This window comes from Diadema setosum, chromosome 13, assembly GCF_964275005.1.
Source record: "Diadema setosum chromosome 13, eeDiaSeto1, whole genome shotgun sequence".
Taxonomy (NCBI): domain Eukaryota; kingdom Metazoa; phylum Echinodermata; class Echinoidea; order Diadematoida; family Diadematidae; genus Diadema; species Diadema setosum.
Genome location: NC_092697.1, coordinates 29,271,252 through 29,284,161, shown reverse-complemented (window position 1 = coordinate 29,284,161; position 12,910 = coordinate 29,271,252). Strand labels below are relative to the sequence as shown.

Genomic DNA, 12,910 nt, shown 5'->3' with positions numbered 1-12,910 from the left:
GCTCTCGACCACGACTGAACTGTGATCTGATTTCAGCGCTTTCTCCGAATCTTTTGCTGCATACTTACTGTTTTCAAGTCTATTTCTGCCTGCTGACCTAGCCTTGTGCCAGATTTGAATGGAAAGTACAGATATTGTCATGAATGGAATGCAAGCTCGCAGGAAAACAACCATAAAACTAGATATTACATTGAGGGAGTAGTTTGGCAAACATAGTCCTGATTTGGCTGCTTCGGTTGGCTTTACCAGGTCCCATATTGTACTTATGCAGAACCAAAAAATGATTGGGATTGACCATGTTATCACGTTCACAGTCATGGCCATTCTTTTACTCTTCCTTCGGTGATGATGCAGTGGGTACATGGTTGCTAGGTAACGATCAAAGCAAATGATCACTACCCCAAATACGGAAACGCCGGGCAGAGCATTCTGGATACCAATGAAAACGTGGCAGAAGGTTTGACGGAAAATCCATGTTCGATGGAACAAAAATATCACTCCACGTATTGGCATGCACAGAAGTCCGACCATGAGATCTGCTATCGTCATGTTGAAAATGTAGTAGTTGCTGTAAGTCCACAGTTTACCTTCTAAGCAAAATGCAACAAGGATCAGTGAATTTGCAACTATTGTTGTAAGCGTAATGCTGAACAGAACTCCAACCTGCCAGTTTAAGGATAGTGATGTGGTTTTCAAAATGATGACGACGTCTTCTACTGCATCGTGATGCGTGAAGTTTTCCATGACGTTGAAAAACTTCAGCTCTGTAAAATATGAGAGATCACTGACTTAAAGAATGTGTGCGAATTACGTTTATTGGTTTGTTCAGTGTAGGCTTGCTACAATCACAGGAATGCTTTTAATGGACCATTTTCTTTTGAAATGGAAAACTTCAAACAAATTTTACTGACAATGTGCTCTATGAGCGGAAAGGAAACAGGCATATGTACGATGACACAGGCTTGAACTTAAGGTGCAGTGATAACGTAGGGCGCGTAACATAAATCTGTTAAATAAAAAAATCAGTGGTTTTTAATACCAAATCAAGCAGTTTTATTCTTTCCGATGTTTTCTAACAGGTATATTTACAAAAAGTTACTAGGTGTGGGGAAATTACACATTGCATCTATTTGCCTATGAAAGTAGGAAATGATACCTTTGACTTTTTAGCATCTTCAACGTTGCTAATGTAGTAACACACTCAACATAACTTTACTTTGTTCGGAATCAAATTGACGATCTAACACCGATTCAAGTGCGCTGAGAATAGTATATAAGTTTTACATTTCATTGTCGCGGAGAAAAAAGTAAATGAAAATAACAAAAAAGAGCGATGTGTAACTTCTGATATTAATAAAAATGACGCTGAATCTTTCAAGAATCTTCATCGTTAGTGCTTTCCTGATATGGTTTGGTTTCTCGCTTATTACATCGGCATTTGTTTCATTGTAAGCTATAGCATGGTGTTTGAAAACTAAAGTGATAACCTGATTACGGAAGAGTGAAAGTCACATAAAGGTAGAGATGTAAATTACACAAGTCGAGCTGTTCATTTAAATTGAAATGTGATGTCTTTTTTATATTTCATGAAACAATAAATGAGCGTAGCACTTGAGAATGAGTATAATACAGTTTCATGATAATCATGCAAAAAAAAGGGGGGGTGGGAAGAAAGAATTAAAAATGCTCGCGCACTTTTTCATATCTAGTAATGTACTTGTTGTAATGCTAAGGAAACGGTACCGTGGATGACATATGAAAATGGAACACTGCTGAATTGGCTTTGAGCGAGTATACTATCTCAACCCTACAAAATATTTCATTGCCTTACCTTCTCGATGGAAATAACGGGAAAATAGCGGTCAATCGTCTCCCTGTAAAGACAATACTGCAGGCCGGAGTTGTGGGATCAGTATAAGGAAGAATATCAAGCAAAGTGTGCTTCTTTATAGCCTCCAGCGTCTTATATCTGTCACTAACGGGCGGCTGTAAAATTTGTAAATGCCTTTTTAAGGTCGAGTCCAATGAAAACACATTTTCAAATTGCCACGATTTGATTGTTGTTGTTGCTTTTTGCAACATATACGCCAACATTTACATAACAACTGTTAAGTGACTGCTCTGTATGAGACCTCCAGTACTGTGAAATTCTCTAAAGATGCGCGCGCACTTTTTAATAATATGGTGTAAACCTGAGTGTAAGCAGCTTCGTGCCGAGCTTGTCAGTCTATTACATCAATGCACTTTAAAAAAAAAAAATCTGCCAATAAATAACCAAGAGAAAACAACAGGATAAGTTCAAGTCACAGCTTCTCTTTTCATTTCTGCTTTCTTACTATCCGATGCATGTATTGGAGCTGATGTAATTTTCTCAGGATATCATTACGCCTACCACTTACTAGTATTGTGTCCTAAGATCAGCACATTAACCTTGTGGTTACACTTTTTAATTTCTATGACCTCGTCGATATCTAAATTTTATATTGAAATAGGAAAGCACTCTGAGAGCGCAGACCTTCACCAAGCAGCTCCTTTCCATCCGTATACGCATGCTAAAGTCGCCCTCATTTCTCAATAGTATAGGATCAATACCCAAATTTAATAATCTGTTCCTTGTGTCATTATCACCTTTTCCTGTAAGGTTCACTCAAATCTGTACCCATTTTTAAAAAGTTATTTTACAACCCGACAGACCGACAGACAGACAAACAAACAAACGCCGACAAAAGCATAACCTCCTTGGCAGAGGTAACGAGAGAAAAATATATTGCTTGCATTCTTTTATAGTTTATCCAGTTATTAAGTAACAGTGAATCAATAAATACAGAAATTTCCCCTACGTTATATATTTGCCAAATGGAGATATTTGCGATTAAGGCTCAAGAAAAATAAAGAGAATAATAAGAAAATTTTTGCTTCTTTCGATCATAACCTCAAAAATGTCCCTTTATATGTAGTGACCAATATATAATTTAAAAGGTATTATTTTGTACTTTTTGACAGAGACCGTACTTCAAAATCTTCAAAAATGGACTTATCGGTTTTTACGAACAAACTCTTCATGATATATATATATATATATATATATATATATATATATATATATATATTGTAATTTCCATTCGTTTGTTCCTTATATATTCATACATCTACACATATACTAACATATATGAAATCCATTAACATGTCTGCAGAAAGAGTACGTGGCACTAAAGATACTCGATGATCTGACCGTGGACGTTAATATGCCATTGATGGGGAGGGAGACTGCCACTCGGCCATTGTGCATTAAGATGCATGAAGAGATACTGTGTCATTATTTGACAATTCTTTAATAGCGGGTGTTTCTCTGGCGTTTTTTTTTTTATCATTTTTTTTTTTTTTGCAAGACGAGTAGACTCACCATGTGGATTTCTTTCAAATATTATGCACATTTACACCAGAAATCTCCCACTGAAAGAATTGTATTCAATCCGTGCGCGAGAGTAAGAGTGAGTAGGTGTGGATTATTCTGGGTCAGTTGAACATGTACAAAGCTCTATTTCAGGAATCCACTCTTCAGGTAATAGAGCGTAAGTGCCTACAGATGAGAGAGATTTTCAGCGAACCAACTGTATGTGCCTTTATCAATATTTGTGCATGTATGCCGTGTATTTAAATCTACTGGTGAACTTTGCAGTCACATTTCATATAACAAATCTACTAAAATATTGACATTTCTTTACATAGTGTGTCTTTCACTCGCATGAGTTTTGTTTGAAATGTGTCCAAAAATGTTCAGATTATTTCTCGCTGTTCGTTGGATTCTTTTTTTTTAACCTGTACGTTAGAAAACGATAGGACAAAAAGACAACAAGACATTATTCATCTTTTTCTGACTTAAGTTATAGTGAGGTCGTATATAATCATATTTCTACTGTATGGATAATGACACATATTTTCCCTTGACCACCTCCTACGGTTTCGTGTTGTATTCTATTAAGATGAACTCACACCTTAACAAGAAAAAATCAGAAGAAAAAATTCACGTTTAATTACTGCGTAATAATATTCTGTACCATGGTCGGCAGAAGAGAATAGGAAAAAGGAAAACGTTTCTTGCGTAATTATAGCATATTCTGTACCACCGTTCTGGTTCTTTCTCCTTCATACCACTGAGGAGAAACAAATGAATAAGATTTTCTTCAGCCCTTTCTGAAGCCGACGAAAGCCAAACAAGTTAGACAAATTCCTATTGTTCGTAATTGGTATTTTTTTTTTTGCTAAAAGCTTTATGTAAAGGCATTTACCATTTTGCAGATAAAGCAAAAATTCAGCTGTAGTACTTCAAAATAGTTCTAAAATCAATGATAAGTATTGTTAAATATACAGAATGTGAACAACAGTTAGAATGAAATTATTTCAGGAATAAACCGTCTGCAGTTATTGAGAAAATGTGATATCTCCTTGTAATATAGGCTTTGTTGCGATTGTTTTTTTGTTTTCTTTTTACATGGGGATGTTTTGTAATACAACTAACCTACACATGTGCATCAATCGTGACAACTCAAAAAAAAAAAAATAAATACTGCTCGCCATGGTAAACAATACCTTTAACTTTTTGCATCCAATGTGAACACAAACTTCAATGCTGTGTGATATTGCTTTGCCTGTCCTCCCCTTCAGTTAAAAGCGTGTATACCTTATATGTAGATTCTCGTGGAAGTTGAACATTGAGAGTTTTCAAACAGAAGTACTATTCGCGAGATAGATATCTCCCCGATATAACGATAGCTATCAATAATTATTAGACTGTTCAAAGTTTGAAAATTAAATATTTGTGGATCATAATTATAAGATTTGTTGGAGCCAAATTTGACTGTGTCATGATTAACGACAACCGCCTTCATCCAATCTGAAGAAATGCAAAAAGTCACATAATTTCTTGGAATCCTGCCCCGCTCCACCCCCCCCCCCCATGGTCAATCATGCACATGTTTGTTCCACATTCTCAGAGGTGTCCCTTTAGCAATATTTAGGGATGGAAATGGGTTGGGAATTCGAACCCCTATCGCGGGTTTTTGGAGTGGACGCCATCAAAATTGCCACTGCCGATCAGATCAACTCGATCAATCCCGATCAAGCTTTTTTGGCCTGGTCGGGCTCGCTCGGCATTGGTATTCGGGGTCGATCTACCTTGATCGGCATCGCTCCTGCTTCCTTCACGATAATTTTGGACATGTCCAAAATATTCGAGTAGGAAGCCCGAACACCAACAGCTCGGGTAGTGATCGAGAAGAGATCGAGCTTATCGGGAATCGGTCGTATAGAAATCTAGTGTGGTCGGGACGGATTTTTCCCCGAGCTCAGTTCCCGATCATCTCGAGTTATACTCGAATGCGACACGATCGATTTCAGATCATCTCGATCGAGGATTCATCAGTTTCATGAATAACTCGACCGCTGCACGACCGCTACAGGACTGCTGTCGATTGATACTCGACTAAACTCGATCATGCTTCTACCGGCACTCGATCAAATATCGAGCACTTTTTGATAGTGGTTGCAGCAGGTGCAGACGTACTTTCTTAGCACTCATTTATTGTTCATGAAAATATATGCAGTCCTTGATCACGTTAAAAAGTTAAATGTCGTCAGTATCTTCAGCCACTCCTGGCCCACTGAAGAAAAGAAAAGGGCCACGAAGAGAGAAAAGACAATAAATCCTAAACAGCAGACATGGTAGAATTGGACTTTCCAGACAAAAATTTCAGAAGAAAGAAAGGAAACACGACTCTAACTGAGAAAAATTCGGTATTCTGGCAATACGACTGTAACGTGAAAGGAAATATTTTAGATTATTTACTTTAGTTATAAACTGAGAAATGTTTCTTGAATTCTATTGCTAGCTTGTCTGTTTCAAAGTTGAAGTTGATTACGTTGATATAAAATCTATTTCTTACGCTGACGTGTTAAAACGGCAGTTGTAACTTAGATTCATAAATGCTCAGTGACTTACTTTACTTTTATTTACGTAGATGTTACACTTTTGCTTCGCTTAATAATATTTCTTTTTTTTTTTCATTGAGAGTTGTATGTACATTGCTTGAAGTCCACCTTGATATCGATTGGTTATGGGATGAGTTGACAAAAAAATAAAAACCAAGATTTTCATCATTTTTGCTAATGTAAAATGTAGTATTGTTTTAATTTTCATAATAATGCACTCTGTTCCACATATCAGCACACTTCATGAATTTAGAAATTAATGTGATACATGTATTTCCTTTTACACACTCTTGGGCTTATACTTTATCAATGAATACATACATATTTTGCATTCACTTTTTCATTCTTAAATAATGAGAACAATAATGACAAAGATAACACGACTCAATAGGGCTGTAGGACAGTCATTTTTTTTAACTCTATATAATGGTGCATTTATGGGCATATAGGCCTATGTTTCATTTTAGACCAAGTTAATTTCAGCCCACCTATATGTAATGCACGTACGAAGCGTGGCGGTGTATTTTTTTTTTTTTTTCACGAGAGATCAAACTTTGATTTGCTATTCTTCACATCCAATGCAAATATTGAATGCATAATATGAACGAAACTATTATATTATACATGGTGTCCCGGCAGACAGAATGCTACAAAACTGTCTCTTATTTAAAAAGATATGAGCGACTGAATGAAATCGTTACATTGTTCAATAGGAAAAAACACCTCAAATTCTGTTTGACACAATGATAATCAATCTTTATGCAGGCCCTTTGATCTCCATGAAAATTTGTGATTTACAAAATCTGTAACTTTGGGCACTGATATCCTACTTGACTGAGCGATAGTGCAGCCGTAAAAACTGATAACGAATGCGTCAAAAAGTAACTACTAAAAACGGATAAAATGAATGAATACAAGTGAATGCATTTTTTTTTTTTTTTTGGGGGGGGGGGTACCTTTTTGAGTGGCTCACAAACAGAGTGATCAGTCTTTATCATCGTTTTTTTTTTTTCAGGAAAAATGACTATGTAATCGAAACGCCTGCGCGAGAATTGATAATTGTGGTTTCAAAATAGGAAGTGTTCTTCTATCAACTAGGCCTATAGGTTTTCCCGGCCAATTTCGCTCTTTTGTCAGTCCAATTCCTAATTGCCGCATTCAATTTAGCAAAATATAGCATAGATGACATGTTCGGCAGTTCAATTTTATGATCTCTTCATTCAAATTCATTTTGGAGCATTCAAATTACCTTTAGCCTCATTCTAATTAACACTTTTTCAATTGAAATTCGTAAAACAAGCACCATTTCGTTATTCGTTCATTCAGTTTAGAATTATATAGTCACGTGATCACGGACATGCTGCTCTCGTTCATTCAAATTCATTTTGGCAATCAATTTAACATCTTTTGCAGTCAATTTAGCATGCATGTTTATGGTTTGCTTCTTTCTTTTTTATAACTTAGTTACTGTTCTCCAAGCGTCATTACGTTTCATATTTTCGTACTCATTTTAGACATTTTGGCAACATTTTTTTTTCTTTAATGTGCTTAGTGACTCTTCAAGTCCGAAGATAATGCAACATGTGCATGGCCACAACTTATCTCGCCGTTGAGCGCTTCATTCCGTGTGTCGGCCAGTTGTAGGAAGTCAAGGTTATGATCATCAAATATTCCTTATTTTTTAAGCAAAAAAAAGTACTGAAAGGCTCCCTATTAAAACAATTTGTGGGGATTTCCCCCAATCCCTGAATTGAACTGTTTTTTCCCCCTTTTCCTGGAAAAGTCGGGAAAGCGCATGCGGTACAGATGATCACCTTAGTTGGGGGAGGGGGATGCAATACACTCCTTGGTACGTACATGTACTTTTCTAATCTACTTTTTTGAGTTTCTTTAAAAAATATTCCAGAACTTATAGAGATACTTCCTGAAGGATAACTGAGAGAATAATAAAATGTCTCAGTTCTTCTTTACTAATCTAATCGCTCCTTCCTCGGCAGCATGCCTTCATCACAGCCTTGCGAAGAAGCGGCTGCGCCAAGGCATATGCCAACGGGTTGATCATGCTATTACAGAACATAACCCATCGGACAGATTCCCTCAGTGGAATCTCAAAAGGCAGACGACGGAACCAAGTGGGCAGCGCCGAACGCAGGATGAGGATCAGAGTGCTAGGTACCCACGTAATGAAGAATGCTACGATGAGGAACGCCAATGTGCGCAAAGCTTTGCCTCTGTCAGCGTTCCGGTTTTTTAACCTCGAGATCGTGGTTAAGCCATAATGACGACCATGATTCTCCGTCTTGCTGGAGTCCTGTGCAACGTCAAACGAGGATGTCTTACCCTTGACTACGACACTGGTAGCTCGAAAGTCTATATCCCTAAGCTCATTACTGACTGCTAACCTCACTTTACGGTATATTTGAATAGAAAGTACAAGTATCGTTATGAACGGAATGCATGCGCGAAGAAGAACAACAGTGACGCTTGTTTCAACATGTCGAGCGTAATTCGGCTGACAAAGTCCGGATGCTGCAATGCGTCCTTGTGGTCTGACCAGGTCCCATATTGTGCTTATACTGAACCACACTACTAGGGGAATAAACCAGGTTACAGCATTAATGACCACTGCTAGTTTCTTACTCTTAAATTGGAGGTGGCGTAGCGGGTACGTGGTTGCTAGGTAACGATCGAAGCTTATGATCACGACTCCAAAGACGGAAACACCCGGCAGCGCATTCTGGATACCGATAAAAACGTGACAGAAGGTTTGACCAAATATCCAAGACCGGTGAAAGAGAAATATCATCCCACGTATCGGCATGCACAGAAGTCCGACCATGAGGTCTGCAATCGTCATGTTGAAGATGTAGTAATTGTTGTAAGTCCACAGTTTTCTTTCTGATCCGAACGCTACTAGGATCAACAAATTTGCGACTATTGTGGTCAGCATAATACCAAACAATATCCCTACCTGCCAGTTTACAGACAGAAATATTGTTGACGAAATGATGATGGTGCTTTCTGTGCCGTCTTGATAGGAAAAGTTGTTCATGACGTTATCGGAGCTTGGGTTACTGAAAAAGAACATGAGAAATGTTCTCCTTCCTTAAGAGTGATGATCTAATTCTAATGTAATGTTATTGAACGCATAGTCCATAACCTTAATGTATTCACCGAAATTTGAGATATTGAATGATTTTAACAGATTTCACTTAATAAAGAATAGGTATGAATTCATATTCATTGTCAGCGTGTCTGAGTCATGAAGTTTGGCTTTATACATTTTTGACATAAAAATGTGTCGATAGATGTTAAACATACTCTGCTAAGTGGCATATACTTTGGTGATAGCTTTTTCCGAAGAAATTGCGAGAAATTAAATGAGGTATACTATATAGAAAACATGAAACGATTAAACTCTTGCAAGTCTTCATTTTCTATTTTAGATAACATTTACATTTTGTACGATATGGGATCCGTTTTTTGTTTTTAATTTCAATTTGATTTATTTACTTAATGCCTCAATAATGATTGAGACTGTTAAGAGATCAATATCTTGTATGGTTAGCTTCGAAATATGGATGTTTGATTTAATCTGACTTCTTTGAATCAACCAGACATTGCCAGAGGGAAAAACGGCGAAATGTATGATGACATTTTGATCATGAAGTCTTGGTGAAATATCAACATTTTCTCACACGTGATTATTGAATGTGCAGTGAAAAGTATGAAAGCAGTAAGTCATACTTGCCAAAATGCTGGAAAATTGAGATACTGTTCAGATATTAAATCAGGACGGTTATTCTTACAATTTAATGATACTGAGCGTAGCCAGACAAATATCACTGGGAAATGAGAAATTGAGTAATTACGGAATACAGACAATTTATTGACAGACAGCGACTTGCATATCGATAATTAATCGGCATTACCTTGCTGAAGAACACAAAACCCGGCGAAGGGGCAACCGAAGATTCTATTTCGATTCCAGAAACGCGTAGACTCGGAAAGCTGATCACTAAGTGATAATTTTAGCATTGACTTCTCTTTATAAAGCCTCAAATATGACTTTACAGGAATTGTGGTCAGTTCTCCTGCTGAGTTTTCAAGAATGACTCATTATAATACATCACTTTTTATTGCTCTATCTGCCCTTTCCATTGAATAGACAGCATTCCTTGTCACATTGGTTATGAGAAAAAATGTGTCGCCAACCGATATGAATTTGTACAACTGCGCAGGCTTATGATGAAAACGAATATGCACGCCCCCATAGTATGCACAACTATTGGCTGTCTATTTTGTGGACGCATGTTCGATTTCGCGCCAGATTCGATTAGCACTAATGCAATTCACTAGTGTGTTTCATGTTAGACTTTATTTGATATAAACATATCAATGTCATTAATGGTTTGTGTCTTCTGTTGATATATAATGGATATAAGGGCACATTTCAGGCATTTAGCAATGACTTTTCTATTGGTTTAAGCTTTGAGCTCTGGTCGCAATGGACTAATAAAGGATGAATATATATCTCCCATAACGGAAAGGTCAAATTCTTTCTGATTCACTTCGAAGTGTTGTGCTTTATCATCACCTGCGTGAGAAAATTTTAACGCAATGCAATAATTACACGTGTGTTTGTCCCCTCGCAATCTAAATCACTAACATAGCATAAGGTATCGACAACAACCAAATGGGTACTTGGTACTACTCAATTTTGCAGTGCCTCAGAGGTTTATAACGGAATCATCCATGAGTGTTGACAGTGAAAAGTTCAATAACCACCAAGCAAAATTCAGTGTCTTTGTATAGATCTTATTTACCAGTCTAGGAGTGTTAGATGTTTTTGACCTGCATAAGCTTGCAGTTTCAACCTTTGTATGTGATCTACACAAGGGACATTTACCACATTCTGTAACGCAATATTATGAGCCAATGAATCATGCATACAGGACTAGAGGCAAAGATCATTCCATGCTTAGACTCCCGAAATGTAAAACTACACATGGTACATTTTCTATATCTTTTGTCTGGTCAAAGTTCTGGAATAGTTTACCCAAAATATTCAAGAGGAAAGAACAAGATCTTCATTTCGAAGAAACCTAAAGAAAAAATCACTTGTTAAATGAAGTTTAGTGATGAAAAGAATATTCAGATGTTTACTTTAATGTACTTTTATAGTACAGTTACTTTAGAAGGGTAGACCTTGCAATAAGCATCTTAAATATACATGTAGCTATAATGGGAGAACCATTCTCGACTAACACTAGTGCTAACTTTTGGTTCCCCCTTTAACAACATTATCTTCTCTTTTCTATTTTTTTTTTCAGAACCTTTGTTTATGCATATATGTCTATATTACATACTTATTCATTCTCTTTACCTTTTCAGTGATAAATGTATCAAAATGAAATCAAGTCAATTAAACCACATTTATTCTTATGTAAGCTAAATAAGTATGTAAAATATATGCTTGCATTGCTGTAAGAACCTTGTGTATCATTGTATTCTCATAAAAGATTTTTATGTTATTGTATCTTACCCTATGTAATTTCACGTTATCATGTTGTCATATTCACATGTATGTTGCTAATAAACTCAACTCAGCTCTAGATTTTGATTACATCGCCACATATTATGAAAGTGATTGTATCTGAATGCATTCGTAGTAATAGAGGTACCACACCTTGAAACAAAAGATCTGGCTGCTACAGAAAATCGACGAGCAAGTTCGTTTCCATAATGATTTATTTGCTGTTGCCCTTCCCCTACAGCATGGCAAGAACAGATACCACACGGATGATGCAATTTTCTTTGCTTAATAATCTTTTCGAAAAATGTTAGTTGCTACTGAGGGCAACATTTCTCAGAATGAAAAAAAAAAATAGTGACCAAAATTTGGCAACGAGTCAGCAGTCACCAAGATCTCAAACAAATTTGTCATGTTGAAATTTATTTCATTTACTTAATTTCCAACAAAATTGCAAAAGAGGAATTCAAATCTATTTGATGTTTTCTTTTTTAAATGGCTAAGATCCAGAAATATAGTGGTCTTAATAAAGGTAGGATCCACCATTTATAGAGATCATTTTGTTTTATTTTGGTTTTAGATATCTAAGCCATTTCAAACCAATTTTCAAAAATTAAACGTTGAATTCCTTTCAGAATTGCATGCGCTTTCGTATTTCGGAAGAGGTTTCTCATTATCTCACAAAAAATTGGAAACTTGAAGCCCTATCTCAAACAAAAGTCTACCATCCCTTTAAAATAGGGTAAATACAGTGTAAGGATATACAACCATACCCTCAGACTTTACTGTACGAAAGCTTTCGCACTTATTGAGGCTCCAACAATTCTTACCACTTTCTTATTATAGTTCACTGTGCACAGTCCAATCTTCATGTAGAGCACGGTATCGGAATTAATTACTTAGGGATTTTCTTACCAATGTGTCGATGTGTTCTGTCCCTGAAATCTCGTCCGATCAAGCAGAAATTTAAAGGAGAAAATATAATCTTTGACAGAGTTATTGAGAACTCTATGAGCGATTGCCAGTCATTTATTGCACGGCTGCTTCTCATAGCGCTCACTGGAGTACTGATTTACGCCCTTTCGACATTTCACGGAGACCATACCAACCGTTTAGGTCAACAAAAGATAGCGAGAATCATGAAAGACATCGGAAATCACCGAGTGCCTTGAACACCTTGTTAAAGTCATTTAAGAGATCTGTTATTTGTTTTTTTTTTTTACCTTCAAGATATTAGTATTCACAATTCGGAACATGTTCACATTACTTTGTGTTTCAACATTTGGCTAAAATGAATATTTGTAAATACCAGGATGGAATAGAACACTAAGACACTCTCGTTCAAATGTTTTGACAATCTGAGCCTGGATGAACTTAATTATAATGGAA

At 36.6% G+C, this 12,910-nt stretch overlaps 1 protein-coding gene across 1 annotated transcript; it reads right to left on the bottom strand.

The window, feature by feature from the left end:
• Positions 1 to 7,963: 7,963 nt before the first annotated feature.
• LOC140236568 (trace amine-associated receptor 1-like) lies at positions 7,964 to 8,845 on the bottom strand. The gene has a single exon (XM_072316495.1). The coding sequence runs from the start codon at positions 8,843 to 8,845 to the stop codon at positions 7,964 to 7,966; it is 882 nt and encodes a 293-aa protein (XP_072172596.1).
• Positions 8,846 to 12,910: the final 4,065 nt, after the last annotated feature.

What these genes read in the sequence shown, in the direction of transcription:
- LOC140236568 (XM_072316495.1), bottom strand. Translation starts at nt 8,845, where the DNA reads ATGACGATTGCAGACCTCATGGTCGGACTTCTGTGCATGCCGATACGT.